Source organism: Gadus macrocephalus, chromosome 1 (assembly GCF_031168955.1).
Source record: "Gadus macrocephalus chromosome 1, ASM3116895v1".
In the NCBI taxonomy this organism is placed as follows: Eukaryota; Metazoa; Chordata; class Actinopteri; order Gadiformes; family Gadidae; genus Gadus; species Gadus macrocephalus.
In genome coordinates this window covers 23035466-23050465 of record NC_082382.1, presented here as the reverse complement: position 1 = coordinate 23050465, position 15000 = coordinate 23035466, and the positions used below count along the sequence as shown (strand labels likewise).

Below are 15000 nucleotides of genomic sequence, written 5' to 3'. Positions count from 1 at the left end.
CTCAGGGTCTCTAATCAAAGGTCACCACCCTGACCTCAGGGTCGTCCTAATGAGGTCAGAGGTGGCGGAGATAGGGTGCCCGGGGAACGGAAACATCCCCAGCTCTCCGTTCGCTCCCTGACCTCCAGTTAGCAGTGCCGCGGCGTCATTATGGGCTAGGCTGCAGCCGTCCATACCAAGCAGTCAATATGGGCATTTGGTAAACAATACACAGACCCACCCCGGATGGGGCGTGAGCCTCTGAAACAGAGCCTCTAGTGAACAGCCTCTAGTGAGGAGCCTCTAGTGAACAGCCTCTAGTGAACAGCCTCTAGTGAACAGCCTCTGGTGAGGAGCCTCTTTTGAACAGCCTCTCGTGAATAGCCTCTAATGAGGAGCCTCTGGTGAACAGCCTCTAATGAACAGCCTCTAGTGAGGAGCCTCTAGTGAACAGCCTCTAGTGGATAGCCTCTAATGAGGAGCCTCTGGTGAACAGCCTCTAGTGAACAGCCTCTAGTAAACAGCCTTTAGTGAGGAGCCTCTAGTGAACAGCCTCTAGTGAGGAGCCTCTAGTGAGGAGCCTCTGGTGAACAGCCTCTAGTGAACAGCCTCTAGTGAATAGCCTCTAATGAGGAGCCTCTAATGAGGAGCCTCTGGTGAAAAGCCTCTAGTGAACAGCCTCTAGTGAACAGCCTCTAGTGAGGAGCCTCTAGTGAACAGCCTCTAGTGAACAGCCTCTAATGAACAGCCTCTAGTGAGGACCTATACCTCTCACATCCTGTATGTTTCAGGCCCTCCTCCTACCTGTCACATCTTGTATACTTCAGTACTTCCACCTCCTACCTGTCACATGCAATATATTTCAGTACCTCCTCCTACGTGTCACATCCAGTATGTTTCTCCCTCCCCTGCACATAAGAGCACAACAATAAAGTCTATTTTAAGTTGAAAACACCCACATCCTTTTCAATCGAAACCTTAAAAGTCAGTGTTCTGGTGGAAACGTTGTGAGCTTCGGATTGCGCCGCGGAGATGCTAAGGCGGGGCCATCTTCCTGCGCCTCCTGATCTTGTGGGGAACATTGGGAAGGGCTTGATAGCAAGGAGCAGATTAATGTTGAAGGCAGGCTAGCGGCGGCCAACCGGGGCTGGAAGGGCTGATTAGCTTCCTGGGTAGCCGGGCAGCAGGCTGGGCATGAACAAGTAGCCGGCCTTATGGAGAGAGACAGCGAGCCAGGGAGTGGAATTAGGGTGTTCCCTGAGCTGCACCACCACCACATCCACTTCCACCTCCACCTCCACAAACACCACCACCTCCACCTCCACACACACACTACTACCTCCTCCACCACCCCATCCGCCACCATTACTACCACCACAATCAAACCCTTAGACTAACCCCCACTACCACCATCACTACCCTAACCGCTACCACCATCAACACCACCATCAGTGCCCTAACACTAATCAACATACATGACTGTATGGCACAGAGCTTCAAACCTCTGAGAACCCAAACTATCAGATCATGCTTTCTGCTTTCATGCTTTTTTTTAATCCAGATAAGATACAGAAGAACTTTACGAATACCAGATGGGGAAGTCGGGTGTTACCGCAGAAAGTACAGGACAGTTATAGAGATAGGAAAAGGAAAATGAGAATATAACTACAAAACTAAACTACAGAAAGATACATCTATGTACACAATAGACGCAAACTGATCGGATTGTTCTTACCTGCCCAGGGACTACAGATGGAAAATAGCAGTTTGCTAAAACCTGGTACAATGCATCTCTCCTTGCTCTAAACAAGGTTAATGTTTCTTTTGTACGTTGTCCCTGTTCAAATAAAGTTACATTACATTACAATTGCAAAACCTGTATCCCAAACGATCGATCACGCGACGCATGGCGCGGCTCAATGAATGGATTTTTATCGGCTTCGCCCACAACCACTCCTGCCTCCTTCAGTGATCTAGTGGATAGCTTCTGCTCTAAAATTAGAACGAGTGTTGATGCCCTTGCCACCGCGAAGGTTAAAACAATCTTTGGGAAGAATGAAAAGCACCGTGGAGAAATACTCCATCAGTCAGGTGTAAGAACAACAGCTGGGCCTCTGGGAAATAGAGAAAAAGAAGACGGAGGCAACAGCGGTCCGGTCGGTTAAATGTCTCAACTCTGACATACAACAGACCAGGGTCGGCTAGGCAGTGATAAGGTGTTTGACTCTGAGCTGAAAGCTTCTGAGTACAATCCTCAATGTCTGCCTGTAAGCATCCTAGAGCAAGATGGCCCCCTAACCCCTACCTGCTCCTTCGTTATCTGTCTCTGTACTGTCTAACCCCTACCTGCTCCTTAATGACTTGTCTCTGTCCTATCTAACCCCTACCTGCTCCTTAATGACCTGTCTCTGTGCTGTCTAACCCCTACCTGCTCCTTAATGACCTGTCTCTGTACTGTCTAACCCCTACCTGCTCCTTAATGACCTGTCTCTGTACTGCCTAACCCCTACCTGCTCCTTAATGACCTGTCTCTGTACTGTCTAACCCCTACCTGCTCCTTAATGACCTGTCTCTGTACTGTCTAACCCCTACCTGCTCCTTAATGACCTGTCTCTGTACTGTCTAACCCCTACCTGCTCCTTAATGACCTGTCTCTGTACTGTCTAACCCCTACCTGCTCCTTAATGACCCGTCTCTGTACTATCTAACCCCTACCTGCTCCTTAATGACCTGTCTCTGTACTATCTAACCCATACCTGCTCCATCGTTTTTCACTGTTGCCTCCGATTAAAATCAATTAGAAATCAGAAAATCCCACAACGATAGAAGGGCCATAATTGTAATCTATCTGCGCTGGAGGAGTATCGATCCGACTCCGTCGAAGGTGTAACACCTGGGTCGTTGCCATGGAGTTCTTTCAAGGTGCGCGGCCTCCCCATGACAGCTAATTGTTAATGAGGTGAACCCTGGCTTTTAATGGGCGGTTGATCTGTACAATCAGGACCTCCTTAGAGGGGGTGTCTGAATCCCACACAGACCCCCAAAACCGGCAGGACTCTTAGGAATGTATCGTGTGGTTTATTATGTGTACACTTATTCCTGCATCTGCTTTTCGACTGCTTTCATTGTGTCAATAGTTGTGTTTGGTATGTCTCTTTTTTTGGAGTCTTGTTTTGTTCATTTGGTTTCTCTCTTTTCTTCTACTTATGTCCTGTGCTTGCTGCAGTGGCACCCACATTTCCCTTGCGGGGCCAATTAAGTATCTTATTTCATCTTATCTTCATTATCCTCTGAGAACTGAGTATATGTAAATATAGCTCTGGAATGGTCTGTTTGTGTTTGATGCCAGTGTGATAATTCCTGGGATTCGCTGTTTTGAAGCCTGGAAGGGAGACTAAGGGCTATGGTACGCAACACCTCACTGCTAACTTATCACAGGTTTTGAAGTCTGAAAGAGAATAAGGGCTTTAATATGCAGCACCTAACTGAAGCTAGCTTGTCACGTGTTTTGACGGCTGAAACAGAGACAAACGGCTTTGATACGCAACACCAAACTCCTGTTTACCTATTGTGTGTTGTGTAGTCGGAAACAAAGACTACAGGCTTTGATGCGCAGCACCAAACTCCTGCTAACTTATCACGTGTTTTGTAGTCTGAAAGAGAATAAGGGCTTTAATATGCAGTACCTGACGGCTGCTTACTTATCACATGTTTTGTAGTCTGAAACAGAGACAACTGGCTTTGATACGCAGCAACAAACTCCTACTAACTTATCACGAGTTTTGTAGTCTGAAAGAGAATAAGGGCTTTAATATGCAGCACCTTACCGCTACGAACTTACACGTGTTTTGTAGTCTGAAAGAGATACAAAGGGCTTTAATATGTAGAGCGATTCTTTTGGTTCCAACATAATAGCACTTGTTTCAAACTCCCATCACCCTCCGTGCAGACTGGACTGAATGGAGGGGACACAATAGCTGTGCTTCTGTGAGCCTCATAGCATCCTTCAATGAATTAATAAGTCAGTCAATAAATAATTCACGTCCGACGTGTTCATTATGTCTTCACCAATGAAATTACAGATTTCTGTTTTTGTCCGATTTGATTTTTTTCTCATTTCAACTCATTTCTTGATGATGAAAAGAAAAGTGCTGAGGCTGCAGATTGTGACTGTCACAGCGGCTCATGTTCCTGCTGGTTTGGTGAAGGAGAGTGACCATGATGTATCACTACTGTGAAGTGTGATGTAAAATGCTCACTGATTATGTATGAAGTTCTTTTACTCATCAAACAGTTTGCTGGACGCCTTATATGCTATGTATGTGACATTTATGACAAATACATTCAACGATGCAGTAATAATTGATCTTATATCCCGATACACTTATTCGATATTTAAGTTCCCTGATCATTCATAAAACATCATGCTTCTATTATTTAGAAGGTTGAAATATGTATATTGATAATAATCACGATGCTTGATCTTCATATTGTTGTCTACTCTTCTTCTTCTCCCTATTTCCCCCCCCTCTGCTCCTCTTCCCTCTCTCTCCCCCATCTTCCTCACCCGTCTCCTCCTCTCCTTCCTTTTCTCTTCTCCTCCATCTCCTCACCTTTCATCATCTCCTCTCTCCCCCCTCCTCCCCCGTTTCCTCTCCTTCCCTCTCTCGTTATCTCCTCTCTCCCCTCTCCTCGCCCATCCCTCACCTCCCCTCTCTCTTCTCCTCTCCTCCCTCTTGTTCAGTGGTGGTTCTGTACCTGCAAGGCGTTGGATCCAAGGAGTGGAGAGAGGTCAGTGAACCCCCCCTGTCTACTCTGTGCCTCATCTCCTCCATCAATCTACTGGAACAGGCAGTCTTTCTAGAGGTCCCCTCAGTGGACAAGTATTTGATTAGATCATTCTAAGAAACGTTGCTCCCTTGTCATCGCAAAGTATAAACACAACAAAGCTGAGTGCAGTACACATTGCAGCTGTGCCGACATATTGCTGCACATTGCAGCTCCACGTATCTTCTGTTTGTTTCATTGTGGATGATGATGTGAAGACCATGAATATGCTAAAACGCTCCCCGCCAGGGGAAGAGGGGCTGGATGGATCCTGTTTCTCCTCCTCCTCTCGGAGGCTGCTTAATCAGATCAGTGCTCGGGATGAGTGTGTAAATAGAAGAAGACAGGCTGTGTTCCCTCAGCCTCCCGCCCTGCCCTCCCACCGTGAGACATCGCACGGTACCCAGCAGAGACCAATTACCGCACCTGAGCCCTGGCCAGATGTATCTCTGCTGGCTGGGAGATGGTGGAGCTCATCCTCCGATAACCTAGGGCTGGATCCGCTCAGATTGGAATACACACCACTCCCGTGACGTCTCTCTGCTGAATACTAAGGACCCACCACGGTCCTGTTTAAGCAGCTACTCGCAAAGCGCAAGACTTTGCCCGGAGCTAAACGCCGTGAGTTTAAACGATGATGCAAACCGTGTGGACTTTGTCAGAGAGTAGATCGTTAAAAGTTCGGTAGAGCTTTGAGCACGAGGACTGACGTGAAGACCAGATTTAGCCGCCAGTTGTGTTTGACGTGGCGATACGTCTTCGTTTATCACAAAAATAGAGATAAACGACTATCAAACATTGCCTTCTGGCATTCCATTAGCTAGAAACGAAACTCTGTGGCTCGCGACAGGTTTACCCAGAATGCCGCAGCGGCGCTTAACCAGCCTGGTGCGTCTACTGATTAACTGCCATTTTCCTTAAAATAGAAACACTAAGACCACCTTTTCTTTCCCCCTCGGGCCGACGCGGGTAAGAGGGATGGAAGACCCGGTGAAGGGCCCTCCAGTGGGGCCGGGGTCTAGGCGGGGGGGGGGACCTTCTCGTAGTGGGGGGGCCGGGTGAGCAGCGCTGGGGGAACACGAGCGCTGGGCCCTGGAGGATCCACGGGTTCCACCTCCAAACGGCAGCAGGATCAATAGTCCATTTCACGCTGCTGTAGGGCCCGGGCTGGGGGAGGAGGGGGGAGGGAGAGGGGGAGGGAGGGAGGAGGAGGAGGGAGAGGGAGAGGGGGGAGGTGAAGGAGGTATGGGAGGTGGAGGTGGTGACGGAGGTATGGGAGGTGGAGGTGGTGACGGAGGTATGGGAGGTGGAGGTGGTGACGGAGGTATGGGAGGTGGAGGTGGTGACGGAGGTATGGGAGGTGGAGGTGGTGACGGAGGTATGGGAGGTGGTGACGGAGGTATGGGAGGTGGAGGTGGTGACGGAGGTATGGGAGGTGGTGACGGAGGTATGGGAGGTGGAGATATGAGGAGGAAGGTGGGGTGAAGTGATGGGCGGTAGGCTCCAGGGATTTTCAGTGATGCTGAGTATGTAAGTGTGTACTGTGGACAAAGTGTACTGCGGTGTGTACCATGTACTACTGTGTGTACTGATGACACTCTGTGTACTACGGTTCGTTACTGTGTACATTGTTTGCACTACTGTGTGTACCGTGGACTACTGTGTGTTACTGTGTGTGTTACTTTGTGTTACCTTGTGTAACTTTGTGTGTTAATGTGTGTGTACTGTGTGTGACTGCGTGTATAACTGTGCGTTACTGTGTAGTTTGGCAGAACGGAAGTGATTGACAACACCCTGAACCCAGACTTCGTCCGGAAGTTTGTCCTGGACTTCTTCTTTGAAGAGAAGCAAAACCTGAGGTTTGACGTGTAAGTAACAACTCCATACTTTAATTTATACTATATTTATGTATAGATATATACTTTTACATGTTGAATTCACCAACATTACCTATGATCCACTCTGTAATGTTGGTGACTTCAGTACAGCAACATCAAACATAAAGGCAAGGCAAGGCAACTTAATCTATATAGCACTTTTCATACACAAGGCAGACTCAAAGTGCTTCACGTATAAACATTGTCATACAATAAAATAAAATAATAGATAAGTAAAAGAAAACATATGCAAAGAAATTAGTAAAATAGAAAGTTAAAAAGGCATTTTAGTATTAAAATAGAAAATAAAGGCAAAGTTAAAAAAGCTTTTTAGAAGGTGAATGGATTTATTATGGGATATATTTCTCCCGCTCTGCCAGATATATTTGTGGTCCGCTGATCGACTAGATGACCAGCTTGCGTATAGCCCCCTCCATCATCTCAAGTTGAGCCGTCCAATCACAACCCGGGGACTAATGAAAAAGCAATTAGGTGTAAAGAGCAAAAGAGCTTTGTTGACCTCATTGATTAAACCACCGAGTGTTCGCTCATTGCTCTTCTGTTTCTCTTTAAACTGCCTCGAACCAGTTTGAGCCGCTCGCTATTCCCATTAGCGGAGCAGTTAAGTTGTGACTCACATTCAAGGGTTGCGGGTTCAAATCCCAGGGGTGATATCCCCTCTGAGTGTCTTTTTCTGCTGTTGTTGGTACTCTTTGGTAACAGGGAAAGAATCACATGCTAATGCTAGGTGCTGAGGCTAGCCATGCTAACAGTGATGATGATGATGCTAATAGTATCTTGCGTTATTAACCCGCTCATACACTACAAACCACACACTGACAGAACTGTCCATGACTAACAACACTAACCTTGTCTTCTAGATACAATGTGGACACCAGAAGCTGCAACATCTCTAAACATGTAAGTTTACATTGCACGGCTATACTACAATTCCTTTAATGTCAGTTGTGTTACACACAAATACTATAAGCTTTACATTTTTATAGTTCACTATTTAACAAAGGATTTTGACCAAATGCAACTTGAAGCAAAGTCAAATACATTTAATTTTAGTGGCAGGTAGGGTAAAGACAGTACAGAGACAGGTCATTAAGGAGCAGGTAGGGGTTCGACAGTACAGAGACAGGTCATTAAGGAGCAGGTAGGGGTAAGACAGTACAGAGACAGGTCAATAAGGAGCAGGTAGGGGTTCGACAGTACAGAGACAGGTCATTAAGGAGCAGGTAGGGGTTAGACAGTACAGAGAAAGGTCATTAAGGTACAGGTATGGGGTTAGGGGGCAGTTTGCCTTAGGATTCCTACAGGTAGAATGTGGCCATTGGTATTTAAACCCAGAACTTTTCCCGCTGGGAGTCAAACTAACAAGACTATCCAGTGGTTGTTAGAACAGAAAGGCAACACTTTAGGTTTTAACAGTCCATTTTCTACAGTAAATGATGAAAGTAACAACCAGTAATACACCACCTGTCTCTGAATATTCTATTCTTTGTCTTTTGTCTCAAACTCTCGCGCGGCACAACAGAAGGTAAGTGAGAGATTATAATTGTATGTTTACATATTACATATTCATATGCATGCATAATCCTTATATTTATTTGGTAGTAATCATTCTGTCCCCGCGGTGTTGCCGCGGCATTCTGTCCCCAACGCATCACCAGTGCGCCCAATACGCCTGTTATGTATTCAATGCTTCGTCTGGTGTCGTATTGTTTGTGGAACTACACTTCAATCTAATTGACCTCCCTCCCTACTTACCATACCTCCCCCTCTATCAGCCGGGACACCTCCAGGTCCCGCCCCCCCCCCCCCCCCCGATCCCCATCAGTTATGAGGAACACATCGTCCCTCCTGGGGGATGGATGAGGAATCATTGCCCTGGCGCTGAGGGAGTCATTGTCCCATCACTGTCGTGGTTTGGCCGCGCGGTCGTGTCGTTTTGTGTTTCTGTCAGAGGGGAAGGAGAGGAGGCAATGGTGGAGCAGCTACAGTCTGCTCTCTAAGACTAAGACCCCCGCAGAGCTAGGAGACCAGGGGTCAAGGAGACAAGGGGGCTAGGAGACCAGGGGTCAAGGAGACAAAGGGGCTAGGAGACAAGTGGACGAATAGACAAGGAGTCTGAGAGACAAGGGCTTTAGGGAACCAGGGCTTTGGGAAACAAAAGGTCTAGGAGACAAGGGGTCAAGTAGACAAGGGGTCTTGGAGACCAGAGGTCTAGGAGAAAAGGGGGCTAGGAGACAAGGGGTCTAGGAGACAAGTGGACGAGTAGACAAGGTGTCTAGGAGACAAGTGAACGAGTAGACTAGGGATCTAGGAGACAAGTGGACGAGTAGACCAGAGGGATTTAGAGAGGACTCAGGGCTCAGCCACACCTGTGAACACAGTCATGCATGGACACACACGCACACACACACACACACACACACACACACACACACACACACACACACACACACACCCACACCCACACCCACACCCACACACACACACACACACACACACACACACACACGCACACACACAATAAGGTCCTCACTATGACAGCTCAGTGCCCTTGTTGTATCGACAGTGTGTTGTTGAACCAAGGCATGTCCAGCTTCCTTCCGTCTGTCTCACTGTCGGACGGGCTGTCTGTCTGTCTGTCTGACTTACCCCTTTGTCTACCTTTATTTTTATGTTTCTGTCTCTCTCTCTCTCTCTCTCTCTCTCTCTCTCTCTCTCTCTCTCTCTCTCTCTCTCTCTCTCTCTCTCTCTCTCTCTCTCTCTGCAGGTCTTTCTGTCTCCCTCCTCTCTGTGTCTGTCTGACTGTTTGTTTGTCTGTGTACCCGTGTGTCTGTTCATCAAGCTGTCTGTCTGACAATTTGTGTGTGTCTGTTTGTCTGTGTGTCCGTGTGTTTTTTGTCTATGCATGTCTAACTATTTGTCTCTGTGTGTGTGTGTGTGTGTGTGTGTGTGTGTGTGTGTGTGTGTGTGTGTGTGTGTGTGTGTGTGTGTGTGTGTGTGTGTGTGTGTGTGTTAGTGCTTTTCTGCGTACCCGTGTGTCTGTCTGTCTGACTGTGTGTCTGCAGGTCTTTCTGTCCGAGTGTCTGTCTGTCTGTGTCTGTTTGTCTGCGTACCCGTGTATCTGTTCATCAAGCCGTCTGTCTGACTGTCTGTGTGTGTCTGTTTGTCTGCATACCCGTTTGTCTGTTTATCAAGCTGTCTGTGTGGGCATACTGGCGTCTCCGCTCCCACACACATCAAACCGGCTCAGAAAAGAACAATTGATCTCATCTCAAGAGAGAACGAGAGACACAGGTGTACATATATATCTGCGTCTCTCCCTCTCTCTTCTCGAGAGGGAGCGAGAGACACAGGTGTATATATATCTACTTCTCTCTCTCTTCCTCCCTCAGATCCTGAACAACAGTTGCAGCCCTCGGCCGACAACAACCGGTTTCATTTGGCAGTTATTCTGCTCACCAGTTGTAGTCTTGGGGCTATTGTGACATATGAGAGGCTATTAAAACAAAGACTACATCTCCCAGCCATCACTCTGGTCCGATAATGAGCTGTCGTTGCTGTTGGTGGTGTCTTCCCGGTGCAGTCGCGGTGTGAGCTAGCGCGGCGTGCGGGTTGAGCGCTAGCTAACCGCCACTGGGTTCGTCAGTTAGAGCAGGAGTAGGAAGTAGTTAATGAGGCCCAATGCGGGTAGCCTCGACCCGCTCACTACGTGGGTCATTTGCTGTAAAATAAGTACCCAAAAAAACATTTCGGCAAAGAACTTGTCTAAATGGTTTGTTTTGGCGCTTGGTTTATGCAAAGATATTTAATCATCAGACCAAAGGTTGTGTTTAATCTCACCGCATTCATCCCCAGCTTTCTCATTTGTTATTTAAACTCTTTTTGAGTTTATCAAGGGAACCTATTCCACCAGCAGGTCTGAATCTGATTGGTCAATGCAAGCCCATTTCAAGATCTACCCATTAACGACATCACAACTGGGGGAGTCTACCCTAATGCATGATGGGTAGATGGCTAGGAGAGACTCCCAGTTGTGATGCCATTAATGGTCTGTACCAACTGGTAGGTTGGTCTATCCATCATTCATCTGGGTTGACACCAGAGGCTAAATGTAAATAGACCGCATTTATACAGGGCTTTGCCGACCAGCGGTTAATCATAGCACTTCACAATCATTGCCTGACACTCACACATTCATGCACACATTCACACACCGACGGCGGTGTCAGCCAGGCAAGGCGACAGCCAGCACGTCAGGAGCAGTTAGGGTGAGGTGCCTTGCTCAGGGACACCTCAACACTTAAGCTAGGAAGATCCGGGAATCAAACTAGCAACCCTCCGGTCGCAAGTCACCCCGCTCTTCATCCTGGGCCCCTGCTGGCACTGCACAGCGGTTTATAAAGATGCTTGGACCGGCTGATCCTCTCCTGTTGGGAGAGCAGGGAGCTCTTTCAAACAGACGTTGTGACCGAGTCCTGGTCTTCTCCCTGTAGGACTTCCTGGGCCAGACCTTCTGTACCCTGGGCGAGGTCATCGGATCGGTCGGAGGCCGCCTGGAGAAGACCCTCTCGTAAGTTCACCTGCATGTTCCCTCCTCTACCTGGGGGTCTACTCAAGGGGTCTACCTGGTCTCTCCTCTACCTGGGGGTCTACTCAAGGGGTCTACCTGGTCTCTCTTCTACCTGGGGGTCTACTCAAGGGGTCTACCTGGTCTCTCTTCTACCTGCTGGTCTACCTGTTCTCTCCCTGGTGGTCTACTCTGGTCTTAAACATATTAAGTAAATTCAATCAAATATTTTTTTTTATAATCCAACCAATTTAACCGTGAGCCATTATAATTAACTTAACCTCATCAATAATGGTTGTCAAAAGTTTATAACGTTTATGTTAATACCTTTTATGCTCCCAATGTGGTTCAAAATGCAATGAGGGATGGAGCTATTGTCTTCTGAGGGAATAGATGATGGATGTCTCGCTATTTCTCTGTATCTGACTCTCTATCTCTCTTTCCCTGTATCAGTGTCTCTCACTCTCTTTCACTGTACCTGACTCACTCTCTTTAACTGTATCCGACTATCTCTCTCCCTCACTCACTCTCTCTCTCTCTCTCTCTCTCTCTCTCTCTCTCTCTCGCTCTCTCTCTCTCTCTCTCTCTATTTCTATCTCTGTCTCTCTCTCTTTCTGTCTCTCTCTCTCTGTCTCTCTCTCTCTCTCTCTCTCTCTGTCTCTGTCTCTCTCTCTGTTCTCTCTTTCTCTCTCTCTCTTCTCTCTATCTCTCTGTCTGTCTGTCTCTCTCTCTGTCATCTCTCTCTCTTCCTCTCTCTCTCTCTCTCTCTCTCTCTCTCTCTCTCTCTCTCTCTCTCTCTCTCTCTCTCTCTCTCTCTCTCTATATTTCTATCTCTGTTTCTCTCTCTTTCTGTCTCTCTCTCTCTCTGTCTCTCTCTCTCCCTCTCTCTCTCTCTCTGCCTCTGTCTCTCTCTCTGTTCTCTCTTTCTCTCTCTCTCTCTCTCTCTCTCTCTCTCTCTCTCTCTCTCTCTCTCTCTCTCTCTCTCTCTCTCTCTCTTCCTCTCTCTCTCTCTCTCTCTCTCTCTCTGTCATCTCTCTCTCTTCCTCTCTCTCTCTCTCTCTCTTCTCTCTATCTCTCTGTCTGTCTGTCTGTCTGTCTGTCTGTCTGTCTGTCTGTCTGTCTGTCTGTCTGTCTGTCTGTCTGTCTGTCTGTCTGTCTGTCTGTCTGTCTGTCTGTCTGTCTGTCTGTCTGTCTCTCTGTCATCTCTCTCTCTTCCTCTCTCTCTCTCTCTCTCCCTTTTTCTCTGGCTCTGGCCTTTATTTGTTTCATATGTCTTATCGTGCTGCCACAGACCTCCCCCTCGCTCCTCCAGGTTTTATACTTGCTCAGAGGCACGCGTGTGGAGGACAGGGAGGGGAGAGGAGGAGGAGGGAGGAGGACGAAGATAGACGGAGGGAGAGCTTTCATTGACAGAACCTTGAAGCACCATGAGAACACAGGGCAGTGTTACCGTCAACAAGCAGATTAGTCAGGCAACAACTGTATTCATATCAAACACAAGGCCAGGCAGAAGGGCTGACAGTGGGAACGCTATTCAAACACAAGGACGTTATCATAGTTAGAAGTCAATTGAAGACCATCGTGAATATTATTTAAAAGAGAAAGGCTAAATAAAAATACAATTATAAATATTACCCGTGGCAACTCAATGTTGCATTTATTATTATTTACTCTTTATAACTGGTAACAGTGTTATAGTACTATTTTTAAACACCTGATAGATGTTTCGCTCAAGAGTGACATAAAGGGACTTCAGTTCCATGGCATTATGGAGCATGTATATATACTCTACCGTTGAAATGTTTGGGGTCACCCAGACCATTTCATATTTTCCATGAAAACTCACCCTTTTATTGAACCGTTTTCAGCTGTGCTAGCATAATTGCTTACGTGTTTTCTAATCATCAATTAGCCTTTTAAAACAATTAGCTAAACAATGTACAATCAGAACAGTTGAGGGATGTCTGCTGGAAATGGACCTGTGTACACCTGAGTAGATATTCGATGAAAAAATCTGTGTCTAGACTATATTTCTGGTTAATTTAATGTTATTTATCTTTAAAAAATAAGGACATTTCTAAGTGAGTCAAAAATGTTCAACGGTATAGATAAATAAAATCTTTTCTTTCCATTATTATAACCAAACCCACTTCATTAAGTCCAGGACAGAGTTGTGTTGTAGCAGTTAGTATTTTAATATCTGATGGGACTTGAACGCACCATGTGTTCTTTTAATTTCAGATAGGACTTGAAGGCCCCGTGTGTCTTTTTAATATCCGCGGTGACTTAACTCGCCATCCGGCACACTCAGCAATCTTTCAGATCTATTTATAACGCCCACAAACAGCTGAAGTTGTCAAACGGAGCATGCGGGCTGTGTTTACAATACCCAGATCTCCAGGTTCTGAGGAATCAATCACACCAACTGTGTAGCTCATATACATACTACTATTAATATATATGAATGGAGCCATCGCCAGCCGTGCTAACGACCACCCGTAGGACGATAGACGCCAGTGCCCGTTCGCATGAAGGAAGAAATGTGCAAGATGAAATGCTGGAGTGAAGGAAGTGTGAGGGAAGCCCTGACAGGGGGGGGGTTAGTCTGATAAGTCAGGGACGTCTCCCTCGAGACTGCCGTGTCGGAGCTACAGATTGGGTTCATCCTGCCACAGACCTGAGAAGATACTGCAGGAATCCCAGGCAGGAAAGATGTGTGTCACAGCAGAATATAAAAATATAAACAAAGGTGTAGGTCACATGAACTCTTAATATTCCCGTTAAGCGATGAACACAGCTGTTGTTGTTGACTCACGGACACTCGGTTGAACAAGTGAACAACTCTGAACAAAGTGAATCTTCAGTCTTCTGCTTCCTGTTCAATCATCACGTGCCAGATTACCTCTCCTCATATCTTCTGTACTAGTGACCAGAATAGTGGATTCTGCAGCGTCACCCCAGTACTGTTGTTCTGTGTGACTGTGACTGAGTTCTGAAAGTTAAACACTACAGGGGCTGGCAGTGGTTCTTGCCTCCGTCACACGGGGACGTGTGGACAGCCAGGGCAACTATGAGGAGCAGGCCGGGAACGGCTCAGATGAACACAACAATCACTCCTCCAGCCATCTGCTCCTCCTGTCTGACAGCTGCCCGCAGGCACCCAACCTGTCTGAGATGAGGAGGAGGAGGAGGAGGAGGAGGAGGAGGAGGAGGAGAGAGGAGGAGGAAGAGTAGGAGGGGGAGAAAATGAGGGAGGGGGGGAGAGGAGGAGGAGGAGGAGGAGGAGTAGAGGGCGGGGAGGAGGAGGAGGGAGGGAGGGGGAGAGAGGAGGAGGAAGAGTAGGAGGGGGAGAAGGAGAGGGAGGGGGGGAGAGGAGGAGGAGGAGTAGGGGACGTGGAGGAGGAGGAGGGAGGGAGGGGGAGAGAGGAGGAGGGTGAGGAGGAGGAGGAGCGAGGAAGTGGAGGAGGGGAGGAGGAGGAAGAGGAGGAAGAGGAGGAGAGGGGGGGAGAGAGGAGGAGGAAGAGAAGGAGAGGGAGGGGGGGGAGGAGGAGGCAGAGGAGTAGGGGGTGGGGAGGAGGAGGAGGGAGGGAGGGGGAGAGGAGGAGGAAGAGTAGGAGGGGGAGAAGGAGAGGGAGGGGGAGAGAGGAGGATGAGGAGTAGGGGGCGGGGAGGGGGAGAGAGGAGGAGGAAGAGTAGGAGGGGGAGAAGGAGAGGGAGGGAGGAGAGGAG

At 47.7% G+C, this 15000-nt stretch overlaps 3 protein-coding genes across 3 annotated transcripts in view; 1 reads left to right on the top strand and 2 right to left on the bottom strand.

Moving 5' to 3' along the window:
* The window catches only part of LOC132463097 (proteasomal ubiquitin receptor ADRM1-like), a 409794-nt gene that overhangs the window by 155987 nt on the left and 238807 nt on the right, over positions 1-15000 (bottom strand). The gene's annotated exons all lie outside the window — the stretch shown is intronic.
* Positions 1-15000, bottom strand: part of LOC132463270 (troponin C, skeletal muscle-like) — a 376397-nt gene that overhangs the window by 215570 nt on the left and 145827 nt on the right.
* Positions 1-15000, top strand: part of LOC132464051 (copine-9-like) — a 42967-nt gene that overhangs the window by 11260 nt on the left and 16707 nt on the right. The window contains 5 exon segments of the mRNA XM_060060222.1: positions 4724-4770; positions 6571-6674; positions 7565-7604; positions 8227-8229; positions 11198-11274. Of these exon segments, the coding sequence (XP_059916205.1) occupies positions 4724-4770; positions 6571-6674; positions 7565-7604; positions 8227-8229; positions 11198-11274 (271 nt within the window).